The sequence below is a fragment of the Protomyctophum bolini genome (genome assembly GCF_963924005.1).
Source record: "Protomyctophum bolini genome assembly, chromosome: 16".
NCBI lineage: Eukaryota > Metazoa > Chordata > Actinopteri > Myctophiformes > Myctophidae > Protomyctophum > Protomyctophum bolini.
This window is the reverse complement of record NC_137877.1, coordinates 38374487-38397510: the sequence shown is the minus strand read 5'-3', so window position 1 is coordinate 38397510 and position 23024 is coordinate 38374487. Positions and strand designations below refer to the sequence as shown.

The 23024-nt window shown below is 41.2% G+C and overlaps 3 protein-coding genes across 3 annotated transcripts in view; 2 read left to right on the top strand and 1 right to left on the bottom strand.

The window, feature by feature from the left end:
* Positions 1–376, top strand: part of LOC308330612 (OX-2 membrane glycoprotein) — a 12556-nt gene extending 12180 nt beyond the window's left edge. The window contains exon 7 of the mRNA XM_080785554.1: positions 1–376. This exon is cut by the window's left edge and continues 1896 nt beyond it. The gene's annotated coding sequence lies outside the window, so the exon portion shown is untranslated.
* Positions 377–10171: 9795 nt separating this feature from the next.
* On the top strand, positions 10172–14801 carry LOC308331178 (uncharacterized protein). The gene is made up of 4 exons (XM_080786423.1): positions 10172–10345; positions 12068–12087; positions 12584–12624; positions 13439–14801. Exons 1-4 carry the CDS (start codon positions 10314–10316, stop codon positions 13646–13648), a joined length of 303 nt encoding a protein of 100 aa, XP_080642549.1. The 5' UTR covers positions 10172–10313; the 3' UTR covers positions 13649–14801.
* A 1668-nt stretch (positions 14802–16469) lies between these two features.
* LOC308330481 (cell surface glycoprotein CD200 receptor 2) lies at positions 16470–21400 on the bottom strand. The gene is made up of 6 exons (XM_080785352.1): positions 21212–21400; positions 19472–19777; positions 18408–18692; positions 17635–17752; positions 17112–17172; positions 16470–16600 (listed from the first exon to the last, which is right to left on the bottom strand). The coding sequence occupies exons 1-6, from the start codon at positions 21297–21299 to the stop codon at positions 16511–16513; spliced, it is 948 nt and encodes a 315-aa protein (XP_080641478.1). The 5' UTR covers positions 21300–21400; the 3' UTR covers positions 16470–16510.
* Between the last annotated feature and the right edge of the window lie 1624 nt (positions 21401–23024).

Below are 23024 nucleotides of genomic sequence, written 5' to 3'. Positions count from 1 at the left end.
CTATTTGTGTCTGTGAATTTTGCTGCAGGCGGCTCTCTCTCTCTCACGTCTGCAGACTTACATGGGAACAAAGCTTATGTCATATAATGCAGCTTTTATTCTAAACTACCAACATGGGAAGTTTGGAAAAAGTACCGTTACAAACATCTTAGTGAATCGGGGCTTTATATTAGTGTTCTACCAATTATTTGAGGGTCCATCTGCAATATATCCTGACTGCCCACTAGTGGGGCCATGCAGCTCTAGTGGATTCTGATAACAGATCAAGATTAAAGGTTAAAGAAGGCCGTGTGGGCCACTACGTGTGGGTTATCCCAGTTTTAACTCATTCCATTATGGAATATAGCCACATCAATAAAGGCTTTTTAACTTTTTACACCAGAAGAGTGCTTCGTTTTCTTTCTCCCCTTTTTGCACGAGTCGCTGCTTCTTCGCCTGGAAAGGAGCCAGCTTAGGTGGTTCGGGCGTCTGGTTATAGGATGCCTCTCGGGCGTCTCCCTATATAGGGAGGTTCTCGATGCACGTCCCACTGGGAGGAGACCCCGGGGGGCAGACCAAGGCGCAGTTGGAGGAAACGCATCGACTCACTGCATGTCCTTGGAACGTCTCGGGATCCCCCCCAGGAGGAAGTCACTATAATGTTGCTCTGGAGCACCCTGGTGCATGGAGCTGTTGCCCCCGCGACCCGACTACGGATAAGTGGTTGAAGATGGATGGACGTTATCAGTCCCCTACCGAAGACCACCTTCGCTATACACTTTTTTGAACTTCAGAGCTTTCGTTTTTTCTGAAGATTAAATTCCTGCTGGACCTGGCTGCCAGATGTTCATTGTTCTACACCCTTTTATACCGAGCCAGCAGGGCGGTACTGGACTCTGCAACACACACACACACACACACACACACACACACGATGATATGATGTATTCATAAGCTCTGAGTTCCCATACAGTGTTTATTAGCTCTAGTAGCTCACTGCTACATTCCACTCTTTACTGTTCAGATCTGTGGTTTTTACTCGGCACTGATATATTGCATATTTTGGTCAAAAATAAAGATTTGTGGATTGTTTATTTACAAGGTATCCAATCACTGTTGTTATATGAAGCAATAAGCACCCCTTACATTTGGACCATCTGTTGTTACAATACCAATTTACATTGATGTTCCAATGGATTCAATGTCAGACGTCCAAATATGAATAACTTTCAACCCGGTGTCCCTGTTTTGGCCTGTCCTTTTCTATAGGTGACACAGACAGACAACAGACGTACACGGTGTTGCGATGTGTTGTGAGCCTGAAGAGCTGCTTTTATTCTTTTCAAAAATTTCGCATGATACTGTCGGACAAAGTATAAAATATATGACATTAATTTATGAAAAAGCATAAGAAAATGAAATAGACTACTTGTGCCTTCATAGCCAATACTGTGAATGAATAATAACCTTGTATTTTTGCATTCCAGGCAGCGCATATATTAGTATGAAAAGACCATAATTATGATCAAAACCACATTATTCAAGACCATGTTTGCTGCATTATTAGCAGTGACATATTACTGAATGTCACTAGTAGCCTACTGAATGAAAGGAATTAATTATTTGTTGTATCGGAATTTAAAGCTCAAAACTCGCACATTTTGTATTTCACCGGATGCTGTGCCAACCATCAATAAGTGCTTTTGTCCCTTAATTGTCATACTGTGTAGAGCTGATTTTGCAACAAAAAGGTGACCTACTGGATGATATGATCTTATGGAAGACAGGGAGGGAGGCCCCTTCGAGTGGATGACCTTTTACAATCATTGAAAAACCACAGCAATGCGAGGGTTGAATGGGGTGTTGTGTTACTTCTTAAGGGTGGTTTATACTTACGTTTGGCTCCATGCGTCACCAGTGAATTACACGGTCTGATTGGCTATATTTTCAGCGTGGAACATGGCACACAACGAACGAAGTAGTAGCCTAATATAAATCTGGAATTTGCTTACGGTAGTCGCTCAAATAGATATTCAGACAATCAGGGTCACGAAGAAACAAAAAACTATTTTCAGCGTGGAACATGGCACACAACAAACCAAGTAGTAATATAAATCTGGAATTTGCTTACGGTAGTCGCTCAAATTAGATATTCAGACAATCAGGGTCACGAAGAACAAATAAATAAAAATGTCATTCTTAACCATTGTTAAATCAATGTTTATGTCTGTAAAACAATTCATACATGCTAGATCTGGCCACTAGTAGTCATAATGAATAGAGTTAAATTAACATTTAGACTAAAATCTTTACCCATATTTTAAACATGAATGCGATTTCCTCTATACCATTTTGGCTACTTGTTTTACTTCCATATAATTTACTTTTATCAAAGACCCAAACCATGCCTTTTTTATGTTTCACCAGATGCTTTGAGAAATTTTACATTTCTACACTGGCAAGGGAGCCTTGCCTTTCTGTCCCATAAGATTAGCCCAGGTCTACACATGATGTTGTCAGGTTTTGATTGATTGAATACTTTATTAACGGTTTGCAAATAAAGGTGCTAAAAGGGCTTCTTAAGTTCTTTCCACTGTGGTCCTTTGGGTGAGACGGTGAGTACACACACTACACAAATCAGAATTTCAACAAGCTGTTCACTATATCGGGAACATCAAGCTGACTTAATAAAATCAATTCAATTCCTTGAAGGAAATCAACTTCAAGTAATCATCTCTTCTGTGACTAAATATTTTATTGGCAGGAGCTTTCATGTGCATATTGCACATGCACAATACAATACATACAGTAAGCCTATGTCCATAAAATCTACCCCATTAATGTCTCAACTTCATCTTTAATGCACCCCCTTTCCCCTCCCCAAAGACAAACATTACTTCCCTTACCAACCCCATCGATAGCGGCTGATAGCAATCCCCAGTGAATCGATCATCAGCAGGCTAAGTCTGGGAGATATGTGCCAAGATACTGTATAACTTAAACAGTGGGCAATAGATACAAAATGTGAATCAATGTAATGCGAATTGCAGTCAACAAAGTACGTCTCTCCCCCCGCTCACCCTATACCTCCAAGTTCAAAGCAGACATCAGCTAAACAGGTGAGTGCCATTATTTATAGCCGTTGGAGGCCACCCACAAAGCAACTCCCACCACTTGAGTGCCGCACTGCCAATACGGTGCCTCGATCCGCCCATCACATATCAATAATCCAATCCAGTCCAGTCCAGTGCACAAATTACAAATAATGCCCTGAACTGTTTGCCGGATGTGTTCTGTAACTGATAACCAATTTGTTAAAATCAGTGTATGTTTTTAAGTGGCGCAACCACTTCCTTATGTAGCTTTGTGTGTGCCTGGGTGGCATGGCTACCTGTGTCTGAGCACGGAAATTGCACACGGGAACTCTGTCATTTCTCGACCGTTTCGGACGCGGGGCGGCTCGCCGGAACCCTGGACGCGTTCCTGTGGGTCTGGAAGTTCCGGAGGACCCCACACGGAGTTGCACCACTTACTTCACACAGGTGTGATTTTTACATACAAGTGATTGCACCTTGTTGATTGACTTGAGATTTCAGCTGTAGGTGAACTCTGACCCTTTGTAAAAAAAAAATGACTTGAATTCACTTGATGTGAATGCTCTGATGAAGGCTAAACATAGCCGAAACGCGCATGCGTTCCTTTTTGGTGTGTGCCGATAAAGAAATGGAAATGTGAGCACTTTGTCCGCCATTTTATTTACATTTCTGGATGTGCTACCTTTTGGGATCTTTTTTTTATTCCTACTTTTTGACAAATAAACACCCTTAATTAGTTAACTACATTTCACATCATCAGTCTTAAGCCCATGTAGGCTTAAAGGACTTCATCACTTTTCAACCTATATCTTCATATAATTGGTCCTGACTCAATAATCATAATAAAATAGCACGATTGTTTTCTACTCAGTCTGTGTCTCATAGGAGGGCTGTGGGCATGCAGTTCAGAAACTAATAGGCTAATAGAAACTGCAGGCTTTCTCTTTCTGAAAAGTTTCAATGCGAAAATGGACGCCGTCACACAGTTTTCTGAAAAATCCATGTTTCTATGTCAGTGGTTCTCAAACATTTTCATGTCAAGGATCCTGAAAATAATGTATTTTTTTTTGCCCCATCTGAAAATATGTTTTTCCAGGGCTGTGAAAGAATATACATTCAAAGCCACATTTTCGTGATTTTTCAAAAATAGCAGACCTACAAGCTTGTAGAGCGGCACTCGGTGCCGCGCTATGAGCTTGCAGATCTGCTATTTTTCAATAGCTAAAGAATAACATAATGCTTAAAACACCAAAAGGGGTTCCCGCCCAGAGCAGCAAAGTGACTCATACTGTAGGTTAGTTCCATCTGAACCAAAAGAAAAACCACCAGCTAAAAAGAGGACGTTAAAAAGAAAGAAAAGTGCCACGCAGGGTTTCATCAAGGCAGCAATCTCTAGTTCACCACAAACACCCTCACATAACTAGAGTGTGTGTGTGTGTGTGTGTGTGTGTGTGTGTGTGTGTGTGTGTGTGTGTGTGTGTGTGTGTGTGTGTCCACACATACAGTACAGGAAGTTCTCGTGTTCTAGCAGGTTGGTACAGTATGTAGGCCTACTCCAGTGACAGGTGCAATAAACGCAGTCAGTCAGTTTGCCCTCTTCACACACAGGCAGATACAGAGCTCTCCATGTGGGACACACAGACAGACAGTTAAAACGGGTGCTATGACAAGGTGACAACTATTAGGTTTCCAAATTGCATCGTTCTCAAGTAGGCCGGTATAGCCGACGGCCGGGCACGTACAGGTCTAGTCTATGTAAGCTATACAAAAGGTTATATTTTCAGACAATTGAACATGAAAAGGATTTGTGTTGACCATTAAAACTGAATGTATCGAAGCTCAAGACTAAGAGACTTTAATGGAGGCATACACTGAATGTTCTGAATGTTCCCCATGTAGGGTCGTGCTACGCTGCTGCTGGGCTCTGCTGGAGGTCCCAGAGGGCAGATGATGGTGGACGGCAGCATACACGACGCAGCCTGCAGAGCCTGGACCACTTCTTCTCACTGTGTTGTTGTTGTCTTCAGGCCGACCTGCACCTGTCTTCAGAGTAGACTGCAATGTCCCCGTGTGAGCGTGAATGTAGTCGTCGTACAGATTGGAGCGATAATAGGCCTCGTGCAAAACAGGAGCAGAGGGACATGAAGTGTCCTTAGGCAGGTCTGGCAGAGTCAGCGTGGACATCTCCTATATATGAGATCACACACAAGGGAAAATCAGCTCTGTGTTTTAGCTTTGGGAAGTCCATTGAGAACGTCTTAACACCAACCTATACCAATACGTGCTCCATCCCTTACCTGTCCCAGGGCTTTGTTGTTACTTGTTAATGCTGTGGAGGGTAAAAAAAAAAGGAGCACATTAATGTTGAATTATACTCTGATTCAGGACGTTATCACTCGCCAAAAATAATGGTTGCAGGTTTATGCTGCGTTCACACGGGCAGATGCAAAGATACAGTCTACCATTAAATTGTCAATGGAAGCCAGCGACATAAAGATGAAAAGATGCATCCGCGATGTTTGTATAGCTGCTGCAAAAGCTATACAAAGCTAGCTGCAATTACACATTTGCATCTTTCCCCGTGTGAACGCAGCATTGCACAATGTGTGACAGAGTATAAAACCTGAAAAAGATAAAGATCTAGACATTCTATGATATACTGATCCAGCTTGTGGATGAATACGATAATAACCTACCTTTACAATGTTTAAAACTCAACAGGATGAGCATTGTCACTATAATGAAGACCAGAAGCACTATGCCAATACAGATAGACATGTAGGGTATAAACCAGGACAGAGTCGCAGGTTCCTCATTGTTTGGAGAATCGCCTGTGAATAAATAAATTCAAATGTAAATGTTGCTTACTATAGCCATACACGGCATGCATTGTTATTATGGCATTTATCTTTAAAATCCCATTAACCTATATACAGACGAAATGGAAAATGTGCTTACTTGTTTTGGTGTTGGAAATTTCAAGCTGGTATGTGTCTACATAGAATGATATAGGACACGTTATGCAGAGGTATACATATTTTTCAACCATGTAATATAATGTTTTTTTTATTATTATTATTCTTTTTGTAATTGAAGAAAAATCACACAATGCAAAACCTTTGTGCTGTACTACCCACCTGACACGGAAATATTGACTGCATGGCTGATGGCTGTAGCACTATCTTCGGAGCCTATTGATTCACACCTGTACAGGCCATCGTCACGTGTGGAAATCCGTTTGAATTCCAAAAGTGAAGTCAGCGTTGACCCGCCGACGTGGACTTTTATCATCTTTATGTTGTCAGTGTTATTAATCTGTTTACATAAACGTATGTCCACTAATTTACACCAGGTGATATTTAACGACTTCATCCCACAGCCTTTCACTGTGCAGTTGACAGTCAGGCGATGTTGTGGGACAGCTTTCAACACCATGCCTCTCCTGACATTTAGCACGTCGACTTCACAGGAAGGGATCGAGGCTGAGCCTGTGAATCGAAGCATCTCAATTAGCCTATAGTCTAATGACAAAGTGAATGCTGTCTTGAAATCTTAACGAGGAAGCATAATGATGATGTATTTCCTGAATTAAGTAACACTGGAAGTAAAACATCTTCAAAAACTTCACGTAAAAATGAATACCTCAATCAATTTAGTTAGAAAAAACATATTTTTATGATTCAAGTGAAGTCACAATTAAATCATCTGTGTTGATTTAACTCAAGAGTTTGTGCAAATGGAACCGCAGGAAAGTTTCATGTGGTTCAATTCTGTACACTCTCTGAGGTAAATAACAGTATGGATTTTACAGTTTCACTGACTTCTAAATCCTGACAGTTTTCTGAAAAACCTTATGTTTCTGTATCAGTGGTGCTCAATATTTCATGTCAAGGACCCCAAAAATTATATAATTTTTCCCCCCCATCTGAAAATATGTTGTTCCAGGGACCTCCCCAGAAGCAAAGATTTGAGTTAAAATGTTCACTCTGTAATAATATATATTCAAAGATTTGAGGCACATTGTCACGATCTTTCAAAAATAGCAGACCTACAAGTTCATAGCGGGGCACTCGGTGCCACGCTATGAGCTTGTAGATCTGCTATTTTTCAATAGCTAAAGTATAACATGAGGCTTTAAAACACCAAAAGGGGTTCCCGCCCAAAATGGGCTATAGAGTAGACTGTTGGAGGTCTTACCATGATGTTTTCCATGGATGAACAGAGGTGACAGGATCCATAGGGCCAGTATGACATAGCCAGACAACAATGTATCCCTCAGGGTGGACATACTGTAGCTATATACCGTAGCACGTGTGTGGTGTGTGTGACAACTTCACACATCAGCTCATACTGTACTTTACTGCATGCGATACTTGTATTGTACTGTACATCTGCACCCCACTCAGCTACTATACGCTGCTGGTTTCCACTTCCTGTCCTCCCACATAATGTACCACAGACACAAAACAATAGGCCTACATCACACGTAAAAAGAATAAAGAAAATAAAAAGGATACAATACAGTACATGTACTGGTTATAATCTAAGAGAGGCACTCATGCCAGTGTCCTCTAATCACAGACGTATACCTGACAGAACTATACGGCCAGTCATTTTGTCCAATTAATCCATTCAATGAGAGATCCAGGCTGCACTTGTAGGTCTAGGTTCCTCAACAGAGCCATGAAGGTGGTGAGAGTCTCACCACCTGAGACCCGCAGTGTACAAAAGAGCTCGCTTGCTCTAGTGCTCCTGGGTTTCTATACTTTCTTTAACCGAATCCTAAAACAGCCATTGTAGGCTATATACTTGCATCTTGCGTAAGCTCTCCCTCTTATACTTCACCCACAATGGGGCAGTATAGAGAGGGGTGCAGTAAAGCTCTTACTACTTAATACTTTGAACATAGTCTTAGGTGTTGAATGCATGTTGGCGATGACAATAGGGGGAAAAACAGAAGTATCATAAAGTCTGAAAGTACATTCTACACTGTGTACACATGCCTGAACTGAGGAGCCGCGCCTCAGTAGTCTTCTAGCATTGCAATGCTATGGTCCACACTTTGCTCACTAATCTGCACAAGCTGCATCACAGCATCAACTATAACTTCATCATTCTATACACTACAGCGAATGCCAATTAATGTCACACAAATTCACCACAGGCCAAGAATGTTACTGTGATGTGTAATGACGTTGAATTTCACTATAGAGGTGATCGATTTCAAGCTTATAAATGTCAGCAGATCCAGGTGAGAAGAACGCCTGCGTCAGTCACTCCCCAAACGGAATTAAGTCTGACATTCTTGAAATAAGTAACCACTAGGACCAATAATATGAAGATAGGTTGACAATGGGTGAAGTGGTCCTTTATAACTTCAGTAACTGTGATAACAGTACCCTCTGGTGTTTCAAATAAAGAAAATGATGAACCTATAGTGCCTTTAGTGCATTTCTTTTTGCAATTAAATGCTTGTATTGCATCCAGCTGAGTACCCAGTTACAGCATATCTAGAGGTATCCACAGACACATTCATGAGAGTCCTGGCTGATTGACTAAAACTAAGACGAAAAATGTTCGTCGACTACCCTTTTCCACTGATTGAAATATATTGGAAAGTAAATTAAAACTAAGCTATGATGACTAAAACTAAGACTAAATATAATGACAATTTCGTCAACAAATAAAAACTAGACTAAAATGTTAGGAAGGGACTATAGTGGACAACTAAAGAGATCCAGTATAAGTCATTTTACAATTGGTTGCATGCTGAAAATAGCAGATGTACTGTACACGCTCACAACGCGTAGATCGGCTATTTTCAGCAAGTGTAAAACCAGTCATTACGACGGCATCAAGGCGCCGGCAAAATACCTTTTAGTCGACTAAATCAAACGCAGATTTAGTCGACTAGAATCTCACGATGTTTAGTCGACTAAAACTAGCGCAACACTAAAACTAAATGAAAACTATTCAAGAGACTATGACTAAAACCAAAATCATTATTCAACAGTTGCTCTGTTCTTGCTGGTTCATGCTTGCTCCCCATGGTTACAGTGCAAACCTATACAGCATTGTGGATCAGTGCTTCTCAACCAGTGGTTGGTAATCAATTGGTCCCTTAATTAGATCTTTAACTGTTCTTGAGAGTGTTCCATTTTACACTCTCAAGAGTCAAATTATGGTTAAACATCTGCATTTCCTATACGTTAATTTACGCAATTAGAGCATTTAGAAGAATTGTTATTTTGATCAATGTTTGCCCTGCGTTCTCTCAACTGTGGTACCAACATCAATGGAATGTGGACAAAATCGTAACCAGAATAACAAAAAAAATAAAAAATATTATATGTAATATAGGTTTTGCGTTTGAGAGGCTAAATGTGATCAAACGGTGGTCCGTGGTGGATCAAATGCTGAACAAATAATGGACCTTGATATGAAAAGGGTTGAAAAAAACCACTGCATCTCTGGCCTCGAGCAGGGTCCCTTTATAGGCATAGCCCAACGTACGGAAAGAGACTCTCCCACGTCAATAATAAGGCCTGGTGGGCCTGAAACGTGTGAATACAGTGTTGTGATATTCTTTCTTTCGGTTAAGTGAAATACTGTGAAATTTACACTGAAGGTGAAAAGTGAAGTTAGTTGTGTGGTGGGGGAGAAAAGTCATGCAATTACTTCCTCATCACTGCAGCGACACAACCACATGCAAATCAGACGATAGACCGACTAGAACAAATGCCTGCTTACTGTATATGAGCTTTTTTCCCCCCAACAGGTCTGTGTGCTCGCATGCAATTGTGTTTGTAATGTACAGTACGTGCATCATGAACTGTTTCCTGAAAGGACAGGAAATCAAAAATCACACAAAACAGAGGGCTCTCCCCCTCTCTTTATCTCTCTTTCGCTCTCTCCCTCCCCCCCCTCTCTCTCTCTCTGGTTCCTGTCAGTTGTGTCCTGTTTCTAACACCAGCATGTTTCTAGAGAGAGACAGCCCCATAGAGAAACGGTGTCGACCGAGGGCAGTGTACATGACACAGTGTCAGGCAGACAGTGGCTCTGAAACTCTGCCTCTGGGGGTCGCGCAACAACACCAACAACACCACCACCACCACCCGGGCACTGCCTGCATCTCTGCCAACTTGGTGCTACTGTACCTGGCACTGTCTGACATATACACGTAACACGCCTACGACTGAAACTGAGTCACCCCACGACTCGCCGCCTGCCAATATTACCATGGGGAACTGGAACTGCACTTCAGGAGCACGGTAAGTGAGACATCAACATTTACTAATGTGTATGTGCACACACACGTGTGCGCGCACACACACACACACACTTCAATTTCTTTATTTGAGTCCACATTTTATGAAATACATTATCGAGGGCACAAATATTTTTCAGTTGCTTTTGATATCCCACACACTCGAAACATCATGTGTCTCAGTGCTTGAGTCCAAGCAAGCTATAAATTGTGCAGAATATAGGCAACACATGAACTTATTCACAGCCAACCGCAACATTGGTCACTTCAGTCTGCCATATTACCAGCACGCCACGCACACATGCAGTGTCACACACACACACACACACACACACACACACACACACACACACACACACACACACACACACACACACACACACACACACACACACACACACACACACACAGAGATCAGATGTTATGGCAGTAGGCATGGAACACACATACAGCCATGGGTATACAGTAAGATAAAGTGAAATAGGAGTACGGTGAAAATGATTAAAATCAGGAAGATATAACATTTAAAAGAGAAGAATGGACTTCTGGGTTAGAATAAAGTATGAACCATTTATAGGATGTGAATAGATATGGAGGTATGGCATAGGTATCATGTAATAAATACTGTAGGCCTATAGGCATACGTATCGTGCAATCTAAAACTAGTAAATGGTTCAGTGGATATGATGTGAGGCTCATGTGTAGACTACAGCCAGCTACAAAGTGAGAATACATAAAGACATGAAGACAAGAGCAATATCCACCGCCTAGATTACCCCATGGCTATACCACAACTCCTGATTAAGACTCAAAGTCGACTGGTGGACAAAGGACCTCTTTAGTCTGACCTTATTGTATGCTGGTACACCATATCTCCTTCCTGAAGGTAGCAACCTATATTCTCCATATACAACACATGCTTAGTATTAGAGGTGATGTTCCTTGCTAATATCACCTCTAATACCAAGCATGTGTTGCCTGTGCTAGTCAAAAGCACAAGCAAGTCACAAGCCGTTTAAGAACGCCCTACCAACAGTCTACTAATTTTTGTATTGAGTTGTGCTTGAAATGTACATATATTCTGCAAACTGTTAATAAATGCTTCAATCGGTCAATCAATCAAATATCCCATCTAAAACACACGTGTATGTTCATTTCCTGTGCAGAAGAGACATCACTTTAATGAAATTCTAAATCCTGACAGTTTTCTGAAAAACCTAGCTATGTCAGTCGTTCTCAAATATTTTCATGTCAAGGACCCCCAAGATTATATGCCCCCATCTGAAAATATGTTGTTCCAGAGACCCCCTCAGAAGCAAAGATTTGAGTTAAAAACGTTCGCTGTGAAAGAATATATATTCAAAGATTTGTGCGACATTTTCCGGATTAAAAAAACACAGCAGATCTACAAGCTCGTAGCGCGGCACTCGGTGCCGCGCTATGAGCTTGTAGATCTGCTATTTTTCAACAGCTAAAGCATAACATGATGCAACTCAAAATGAATAATGGGAATACTAAGACCATCACCATGCCATCATTGGTTAAATATTAATAAAGCCCACAGACACACTTAACCACTTTACAAACTTTACAAAAAATGTAATGTAATTGAAATATGGAGATGCCAGGCTTATGCCAGACAGCCATGATTTATGTTAGATGGACTGGATGACTCTACTGATGCTGTGAGCTCATCATTGTGATTTTTCCCTTTGGCTTTTTATAGGAAAAAGACAAAGGATCAAGGTAATTCATCATCATCACACTTGTATGAACTAATTGAATTACATGTTGCATCAGGGCTGGACTGCAGGGACAAAAATTCGGCCCGGTCATTTTCGCACGAATTTGGCCCAGACCAGCAGCCCACCACAACCAGCGCGCAGATAGCAGGAACTATACCGCCCGCTCCGTCGAGGCACACACAAACAAACAAGCCCTAATACCACCACTTTTACGGAACAACATAAATGACACAAACCAACAGACAACTACACAAGCCTTTGTTGCTCTCACAAGAATGATGCTGGAAAAAGGAGTCAAGAATAAGATAGAAGAGGGTTTGTTTGTCACTCACTGATACAGGTACAGATTTTTTAAATATATCATGGCGGCCCCCTACGGTCGTGGCCCACCGGGAATATGCCCGGTACGTCCTATGGCCAGTCCAGCCCTGTGTTGCATTATGTAGGCTAAGTTGCCTGATATCATTTATTCATAGGTGTTATTTTTCTCCATGCAGGGAATGATCGAGGGCAAGCTAAAAATGTCACAGATGACGAGGTACAGTATAAGATGTGTGGGTCACGGACACATTGTTAATTTGTTATAGATGGAGTGCCACGATGTTTTTTTCCACCCTAAAACATGATCATCAGGTATTATTATAATATAAGAAGAACTTTAAAAAAAATATATATACAAAAAGATTGTGGCACTTCATCTTTAAGATAATTATTATTATTACAAAACAGCTTCAAAAAACATTCCCAAAAAGATGCCATGAAGAAACGAAAGAAAAATCTAAGAAATTGCATGAATTTAGAACAAAATATTTAAGTAGTGATACTGAAAATAGCAGATATACAAGCTCACAACGCAGCCCGTAGCATTGCGTTTGGGTCACGGGCTGAAAAGTTTGGGAACAACTCGTATATATACACCCGTCTAAACCTCGAAGCAGAGTCTGCTTTGTTCCTGGACGACAGATAGACAAGCACTTGTCTAGTCAAGGAATATGGAAACATTGCACAGGGCTATATATAGTAAGGTTGTGATAACTGATGTTCTAGATTTGCATATGCTTTGGAGTCGGTACACATTGGCCGATAAAACTGTTTTTTATCCAGAAACGTTTTGAGTGGTTAGTGTGGCTGTCAAACTGCAGCAAGTGTGTGTGTGTGTGTGTGTGTGTGTGTGTGTGTGTGTGTGTGTGTGTGTGTGTGTGTGTGTGTGTGTGTGACGTGTGTGCATGCGCGTACGTGCGTGTGCAATAGAACTGAATATATAAATGAGAGACATCATGGATTTGCATATAGGACTACAGTTGTAAGACCAGCTCAATCAAAATGTCGTACGTCTCACATCTCCGTGACAGGAAGAAAGGTCGTCTGCGGAGGACGTGACGTACACCACTGTCGACCACGCCGGCCACAGCAGCAAGACACCTGCAGCAACCTTCAGGGACTCCCGAGATGACTGTGACTACGCCATAGTCAACATTCCCTCCCAACAAAACTCCCGCCCTGAAACCAAAACCTCAACTGCAGACGACAGTGGAGATGATGAATATGTGCAGATGCAGTAATGCAGTGACTGACACAGGGCCGGGCTCCATGTATGGACAGACACGACAAGGGGGGGGGGGGAAGTACAGCTGATACATGATGACAGGGATGTGCACACATGTAAAAACAACTGCCCTCTCCAGACCACGAATGCAGTATTTACTAATAGGGGAAGAAATGCAAATGCCACTCCTTTGAGTCCTTTCCTTTCCATGCCATACTTAAAAGTCTGCATTCAGGATAATTGCTTTTTTCTGAAGTCCCCTGAACTTGGAACGCGGAATTTTGCGTTGAACAAATTCGTTTAGAAATCCATGTCGTACAGCTAAAGAGTGCTGCATGGGTTCCACCCCGACGATAGCTGATCTACAAGCTCACAACATGTCGCAGCGCGAGCTTGTAGATCTGCTATTTTCGCTATTTTTCATCCAAAAGTGCCCTCTTACGGGATTTCAGCCCCTGCCTCTCTAACACGTCTCTGCACGTCCCTGCATGATGACACGGTGTGTGTGTGTGTGTGTGTGTGTGTGTGTGTGTGTGAAACAGAGCCTTGCGAAGGCTTTCTGACTGTGAATTTAGTCTGATCTCAATCTTGAAGGCAAAACTCTGACAAAATGAATGTGTACTTCATATGGGAAACATCATCCGATACTGTTATCCAGTGGTTCCATTGTTTTCCTTTCGATTTTCTCTCACAAATAAAATAAAAAAGGGGGGGAATAGCTGATGATGTACAAGCTCCCAATGTGTCACATTGTGAGCTTGTAGATCTGCTATTTTTACTACTACTCACTCAGTGCTCACAAACGGTTTGAAAACCACTGATCTACCAGTTTCCTTTCAACTCTGAGGCAACCCAGCCCAGACTATAGAACACAGCATGCCGCGGGTGGTTCCTCACTTGAGAGTGTGCAGATGACAAAGATATGACGTGTCATGACCTGTTTACAGAGGAACCTAACCCCACATGCAGAAGAATCAACGTGGAGCCGTTTGTGGTTGATATATTCTTTCATTGAAATGTACAGCAGCAAAACCCTGCAGTAGTGCTGGCAAATTTGGTACTTTTTTTAATGGTTTTCCCTAGTGTTGCTTATTTTACCTCTGTATTTGTTTTTATTATTATTAGCCTATTATTATTATTATTAAATGTGTGTTTATCATTCAGCCATATTGATGGTGTTCAAAACTGTTCATTTCTCACAGGGAAGATGAAGGAATCCTTTAGTACTATAGACGAATTCTGACCCCTCCACGAAAAGGCCTCGTTGTCCTGACCCCTAATCCATAATTTATACATTGGATAATTAGTGTGGACTTAGACAGACTGTTATTCGTCTATAGTACTGTTACTGAGTGAGTGTACTGTATATGCTAATCCTGCAGTTTAGGGGCACTTTATCCGTAATTTGGGGATTTAGTATTGTGGAAGGGGCGTTCCCCCGTAAAATTGTCTATCTACCGCCTAAATCCTTAAAACACCTCCGCTATACCCATTACAATTCCATTATGCATAATTGGGCGTTATGCAACTAAAATCAATCACTGATTATGGGGGATTTTACTTACTTTAATCCATTAAATAGTTGCTGTGCAACGAGGTGATGAAACTGACCGAGAAAATGGCCAATTGGCACAAATCTAGTAACTTCTTTGACTAGGCAATTATACACAATGAGCACAAGGAATTGACACAGCTGATTATAGTAAAATTTACAATCACAGAGATCTGTGGAGAATTAAGACAGAATGAGACCTCTGAGCTGTGAATGTTGTGCAAAATGCGTCAAGCCGAGGCAGCTCCAACGCAGGTCTCACCGTCTCAATAAAAACGTCTACACCATCTCTCAGGAGCGCATTCTTTTATCAAAAGGAATTCGCATTACGGGTGGTTTGAGGAGGCACTCACGAACATCTTTCGTCTTAGTTTTAGTCACAACACAGGTATAAGGGACCTCCTCTATATTGGATAGGGGGCAAAATAAAAAGGTTTGAGAAACACTGGAGGAAAATGCCATTTTGTTCCAGTCACTAACCAGCAGATGGCAGAGCATGAACACACTCCGTTGACATGTTTAATGTCATTGCATCAGCTTGTATGGCTTTTCTGTTAGAACAGAAAAAGCGAGTTCAAAATAAATAAGTTTACCATGAACTATAACAATATGCTCCATAATCTACTTGTTCCCAGTTCCTCAGGTGGCCACTCATTTCTTCATGAATTCCTGCTGAATACTAGCTGTATAGCTCCTTGATGTGCTCTTAGGAAAGTTAAGCAACATCTAAATAGCTATCACTAATACAAATACACATTTATTATTTACGGAAATACATAATAGATGCATACACGTCAACATCCAAAAGTTACTATACATATTAGATCTGAGTATGTAACAGAATTGCACTTTTTTATCCATGTGATGATTCAAGTCTTCTTATGAGTGAGTGCACACAAATCCAGTGTGTATAGTCTACTATGCTGTGCTGTGATTCTCTGAAGAAAACAATTGTGTGGTTCAACAGGTGACAGTGTTATCATCGAACAACACACACGGTATAGGCCTAATGTCTCAGTCACCGTACGTACGATGAGTTGATATGGAGAGCATGTGCTGTGCACATAATCGCCAGTGTGACGTTACTAGGCTATACTGGCAACTGTAGGTGGATGCCTTTTCCATCATGAGTCATTCGAAGAGAATTGCCTTCAGCAGCTTTCGTCTCTCAGCTCAAGTCTTTTATCATAAAACCCGCCCACTTTACTACACCATTCCTCAGTTTTTCATCAACCGAGAAGAGGTGTAAGTGTAAATGCCTGTGTGTGTGTGTGTGTGTGCGTGTGCATGTGTGTGCGTGAGAGAGACAGACAAAGAGACAGACTCTCATGTGAACAGATCTGCTGATGAGTCGTATATGGAGTTCACACGTTGAACATAGCTGGCATACGGTTCCACTTCTTCCACCTCCTCTGTCTGAAAACACACCACCAACACATCACATCACCAACAACATGTAGGCTATACATACTATCAACTACGAGTGGTTCTCGACCCTTTTCATTTCAAGGGCACTGGGTTTGATATGCATGAAGCCATGGGTGAGGGGCACTACACAGGTTTAATGTTTGTCTTTTTTGTTCAATGTTAGTTTTGTAAACGCCATTGGGGAAATTTACGTCATAATAATGTGCCTCATTACGTCATATTGTCTCTTTATTGTCAATGGCTTTAATGATTGTGTTGGCACTGTTTGTTTTACATCACCATTACATCACCTAATCAACATGAGTTTAGACTTTAATATATCAGCGCCCCTCACTTCACACGGGTGTGATTTTTTTAAATCTCTGAGACACTCATCCACAAAATACTCAGTGTTAATTTAACTTTCATAGTTATACAAATCCATAAACGCCCATTTGGATCATTTAGCTGGGGAGTGGGAACCCTCTAGATTGTACAATAGTTTGCAAGAATGCCTTACCGGTGGAGATTTGGCCTCAGATGGTATAGTGCTATTGGACGTATTGGACTTCCAACAATGCCTGACAATGACAGTAGAGACATTTCAATTTAAAAACCATCTCAGCATGCCACCAAACTGCACAAAAACGCTCGTGGTGATATTTAAAGCTGCTATAAGCATTAATGTGTCAACATTTTAATAACATATTTACCAGCCAGCAATGGGTAGAACGGTCCCAAAGAAATGTAGTCTCTGTGTCACATCTAGGGGCCGCAATCTGCATTAAAAGATTTTCCTAGAAGCTTTGTCATTGGTCGAATTGCCTGTCTACTTCCTGATTGCGCCCGGGTTTTTTTTTTCGACCAATGACAAAGCTTCTAGGAACATCTTTGAATGCAGATTGCGGCCCCTAGATGTATCACAGAGACAAACATTTTTGGGGAGCGTTCAACCCATTGTCATTAACATTTTGACATACAGTGTTATTGCTTATATAGCAGCTTTAACGTTCATATCATAACTATGAAATTGTTTGTCATACCTGATCACAATTAAGTTTCTTTGTGTGAAGAACAAAAGTCCCAGTAAAATCCCAGTTACACCGACTGCTAGCAAAGTGATCAGAAGCCATCCCCAGAGAACAGGACCAGCTGACGAGGCTGAAGCAGAACAGATTGAATTGGATTGGATATCATTATCTACACTACTGAATTATGATCTATCCAGCTTTGGATATTTCAAATGGTGCTGCAAACATTTGCTTCTACAAAAATGGGTTACAAAATCGTGGGATAAGAATTTGAGAAAAAACGTTTTCTTCTATCTTTCCGTGTCATTTACATTCAATGTAAAAGGCTCTGTATTTGTATTCTAATAAGTAGGGCTCTATTTTCATCCCTTATCCCTAAACTACTTTGCCTTTTTTTTACTATCATGATTTCTGTTTTATAGTTAAAATAGCCAATCTACATCGATACGTTGTGAGCTTGTAGATTGCCTATTTTAACTAAGTTCAATCACGTGGGAGAGACTCGGAGTATAGAGCCGCTGCTCCTTCGACTGGAAAGGAGCCAGCTTAGGTGGTTCGGGCATCTGGTTAGGATGCCTCTCGGGCGTCTCCCTAGGGAGGTCCTCGATGCACGTCCCACTAGGAGGGGAAGACCAATGCCCAGATGGAGGGATTACATCGTCTCACTGGCCTTGGATACATGATTTTCAAAATAGTCAAAAAAAGACAAAGTAGTTTTAGTTTAGGGATAAGGGGTTTAGCATGCACGAAAATATAGAGCCCTATAGGTCCAAACAGGCCTATACCTGTGGAGGCTTCATGTGGAATGATGATTTGCTCCGTGTCCCAAAATGGGTGTCGAATAGCACAGGTCAGGTTATCTGCCGCCACTCCCTCTGGGACAAGATCTAGCTGGCTTTTCACTGTGTAGAATCCATCTGGGTGATGCAGCGTGTTCACTCTAGGTACGGACGAGTCGTTTCCCATGTTCTTCCAGACGATGGAGGCAGCGGGTTTGCCCCCTTCAGCTAAACACACGGCCACCCTCCTGCCGCCCTGCCACTGCAGCACGGCTGACACATGGGGAGGGACTGGACAGGACAGAGAGAGTCACTGAATATGGGTCCGCCAAAAGTGACAGCAAAATGAGTTCAGTCAGATTACTCACGAATAGATTTAACCAATATTTATCATAGAATACAAGTGTGCATATAAGATTTTATCTTGGCGTTCGGCTCTGCTACATTTTTCTCCCTGCTCGGCACAATTAAACACCATCATTAAACATTAAGAGCAGGGAGATAGATATACAATAACAAACCCAACATAAATAACAGAGCCCACTGGTGGTGCTGGGGTGGCGGTAGGCAGTATAAGCAGCAGTCTAGGTGAGTTTAAATACCCGCCCAAATTGGTCAGCTGACTGCCACATCAGCGAATGACATGTGGGTCTTGCACACACTGAATACACCCACTGACAGGCTGCAGGGCAGACCTGAACTTCCATGCGCGGCCAAAAGAAGCTGTCTGCCAGGTCTCTTCTGCTTGTAGACAGCTGGTGGATGGAAATGAAGCTCCACACACGCGGCAGAATGCCGCTGGGGCAAGCTTTTCCCGGGAATCTGGCCGACGTGGCAATCTGCCGCGTGGGTGGAGCTTAATTTCCATGCGCAAAAGACAGCTTATTTTGTCCGCGCATGGAATCTTAGGTGTCGTTACAGCCTAGGGATAGTAATGCAGCATAGTAACCCCTTGAGTATATGTATGCGACCTTGAGCACAGCAAGAAACCCCTCGAGCTGAACTAAATCCGCAAGCTACGTATCATTTCTTGACAGTAACATAATGCCCAGTGCGAATTACGGTCTTACCTGTGACAGATAGAGTATAGATTATAGTGTCACTTCCTCCTTTGTAGGCAGACTCACACCTGTACACCCCCTCATCGCCGTTTAATATGTCTGGGATGAACAAGTATGATTCACCAGTGGATTTGTTGTGGAGAGTCTTCCCGTCCTTGCAAGAGTTTTGACCATGTCCCTGATCGCTAAAGTCTATCTGACATTGCTTCTTCCCCAGGTCTAGTGTCCAGATAGTGTAAAGCATCTCGCTCCATGTCTTGTTTGAGCACGTCAGATTAACAGTGCTCCCCTGGTTGACTGTTTTATTTCTGTAGACTGTGTAAGAACAAAAAAATTATATGTTAACACATCTAGACCTTATATTTAAAATATAAGGTGACTGAAACACACCGGTGATGATAATACAATTGGATATTAACAATAGTATATTCTGATACAAAGGATACTGAGCATCTCAATCCCCAAGTCAGCTCAAAACATTATTAAAAATTAAAAATGTCGATGACAACTTCAAAAGTATTATAGTAATTAACACAAATCTGATTTAATCTGATTATAAATCTTCATTTAAGACTTTATTGTTTGAATATGGCATATATATATACGGTTTGTTAATAACAAATATAATGGAAATATAGAACATATTCAGCCCATGTAGGATTCTCCAGCCTTTCAGAACTTAAAGTGGAAAATTCTTAATAATTTTTTTTAAGGTGCCAAAAGCCCCTGTTCATTATCTGTTTCAATTTGTTTGGTAACAAATTATACAAATCCCTATACATTCAAGGGAAAACGTGAATATGGGTGAGAGCATTTATATATTTACCATCAAGAGATAATAGATATAGTGGATAAACAGAACGTGGGCAAAATATCATCAACACTTAACACTTTTGTTAGTATGTTAAATCACTAGAACAGCATTCCAAAGTGGTGTGACAACTGATCAAATCAATTAAAAAATCACTCACAAATAATTCTGCCCCGAAGCAATATGACTGTGTGTTATTTGCAGTCGTTTCCAAATTACAGGTGTTTCACAGGTATAAATCTACAGGCGTTAAACATTGATTGATACAATCATTATGAAATCTGCACCTGTGATGTCAGAATTTCCTCTCTAAAAATAAGTAATATGTATAATGGGAGACTGTAACACCGAGTACGTTTAGTTTGTAAGAAACAAGCATGTGGTCGCTATAAGTATAAAGCCACAGGACCCTCCACATACAGCGCTGACACAAATGTTATTTCCACCTTTCAGTACCCCCACGATGGAGAAAGGCTGTATCATCATGCCATCCCTAAAAATAGAAGTCACAAGTTCCACTGTGGAGACAGTCAGTGGGACGTGTTTGTTCATAATGAAAATTAAACATCACATACGGTATCTGTTACGGTATCTGTACAGTACATTTTTCTTCCATGGCTGAGGACAGTTAGCTGTTATGATTTCAGTCCTTTAACCCCTCAGACATTCAGACCTTATAATAGGCCTGTATATACTGTATATACTGTTGTGCATCACATTTTCTTTAAATCCAATAAGCTAATGGGTTCTCATTGAGTTTTAAATAGACAGATAACTATAGGCCTGAGGTACGTGCAACTTGTTATTAATGATAATATAAGTATTCCGGCAGTACATTATGACCAAATCACACCCGAATGGCTATTTTTCACAATTCGTACCACATAACTGCATCAGAGCAAAATATATAAATGTATTTATTAAAAAAATGCTCAAACCTGGCTTTAGGCTCTGCATTTCTGATGCCACGAAGAGGGTAATCACTCCTAAAATCCACAAGATTCCCCTCAGCTCCAGTTGTTTCATGATTCCACCAAAATATCAATGAGTTGGAGCAATCTTGTATGAATAAGGCACCACAGTGACATTAAGGAAAAACACTGTCTTTAAAACTAAGGAAAATGTAAATAACCCTCAAGCCTAAAATCCCTGAGTGCTGTTTTGAGTGATATTCTATACCTAAAGAACCAAAATATGCCTCTGAGTGCTGTGTCCTTGACTTCAATAGGACTTCCTCCACAATGACAATGAAATCATACAATTGTATCTGGATTCTCCCTCAGGTGCTTCTCTTAACATAATGCACCCTCTTTCTAGAAGAAAGTGCGTTCAAAATCCCTCTGCTGATGAGCTGAATATTCTGCCACAGTTCAAAGTTTCAGTAATATAGCCTACAAGACGTCTGACTACTTAATCCCTCCCTATATATGCCTCCTACTCGAGTCGCCGCTATATCCTCGTCTTTCTTGCGCTCTCCAAACAACTTCCACCCCCGCTTATTGCCTTATCTCCCACACAACGGCACACAGGCCAGCTAGGCTGACGTTGCCAGTTTCCCTTATTGTGTGTCACATGAACATGCTCTCAAATAAGAGCAAAAACTCAAAACAAAAATGAAGCAGCTACGTAGGTGTCTATAGCCTACAGCACTGAAATTGTAACAACAAAAATGCATTTGTTTTACATCACAATTAAGGTTATTCAGAAAATGTGGAAATGTTGTTTTGCCTTGAACTCCCACAATCTTACTCTACATGGCTCCATAGCCGTTTCAGCAGATTTAGCTGTATAGCCTAACCTTTATTCTGACTAAACATAATTTGGTGCATATGGTAGTTTGTGGCCTCTTATATCTGCAGATGCAAAGGGTGTAATACGCAGAGAGTGATTATGATGTTAAAGTTAACTGACAGGCATTCAACACAGGCATTCAACATACCACATTTGTGGTTTTCATTTGCAAGCTGTAAGGATGTGGTTGTATTAGGGCGGGCCTAATGCATGCAATGCATAACAAACATGTGGTTGTATTAGAATTAGATCATAATACATGCAATGCATAACCACGCTTGCATCTTGCAAAAGAAGGAGATAGGGTTTGCATTATAGTTAGTATTATATAAATGCTATCTAGACCTCTGGATCTCAAACATTTTCATGTCAAGGACCCCCCCAATTGATACTGTATGTATTTGGTTGCAGAACCCCATCTGAAATGATTTTGTCAGGGATCTGCATAGGAGAATTAAGGTTTGCGTTAATGAAAATGTGAAAGTAGCAGACCTCCAAGCTCACAACGCATCGCTGTGCAATGTGTGGTGAGCTTGCAGATCAGCTACTTTCTAATAACCAAAGTGGGTTAAAGTAGTTTTGATGCTATATAATTTTGCAGGGGACCACCTGGAACCACCTTCAAGGACTCCTGGGGGTGCACAGACCCCACTTTGAGAACCATCTATTCTAGACAATTTTGGACCCTATAGCTTTTGTGTAGCCGTGTTTATGTTGAGCTAACTGACTGTGCATGTCTATAGTTTCTAGAATGAAAATAATTGGCACAAATAATGTGACAATTATCTGTTTTTATCTTCTCCTTTTCCAGCGGTCTAATATTAGTAGGCCATATATGTGTTGAAATCAGCTGAGAGTGAGCTGGCATCCTCGGTACAGAGGAACTTGCTTTTCCATGCTGTTGCAAAACCTCTGTTATGAGATTCTAATACGGTATATATATATATATGTGTGTGTGTG

What these genes read in the sequence shown, in the direction of transcription:
- LOC308330481 (XM_080785352.1), bottom strand. Translation starts at nt 21,299, where the DNA reads ATGAAACAACTGGAGCTGAGGGGAATCTTGTGGATTTTAGGAGTGATT. An exon ending in CTATACTCTATCTGTCACAG is followed by an intron (nt 18,693 to 19,471) that starts GTAAGACCGTAA and finishes TGTCCTGTCCAG; the next exon opens with TCCCTCCCCATGTGTCAGCC. An exon ending in TCCACATGAAGCCTCCACAG is followed by an intron (nt 17,753 to 18,407) that starts GTATAGGCCTGT and finishes GTTCTGCTTCAG; the next exon opens with CCTCGTCAGCTGGTCCTGTT.
- LOC308331178 (XM_080786423.1), top strand. Translation starts at nt 10,314, where the DNA reads ATGGGGAACTGGAACTGCACTTCAGGAGCACG. An exon ending in AACTGCACTTCAGGAGCACG is followed by an intron (nt 10,346 to 12,067) that starts GTAAGTGAGACA and finishes GGCTTTTTATAG; the next exon opens with GAAAAAGACAAAGGATCAAG. An exon ending in AAAATGTCACAGATGACGAG is followed by an intron (nt 12,625 to 13,438) that starts GTACAGTATAAG and finishes TCTCCGTGACAG; the next exon opens with GAAGAAAGGTCGTCTGCGGA.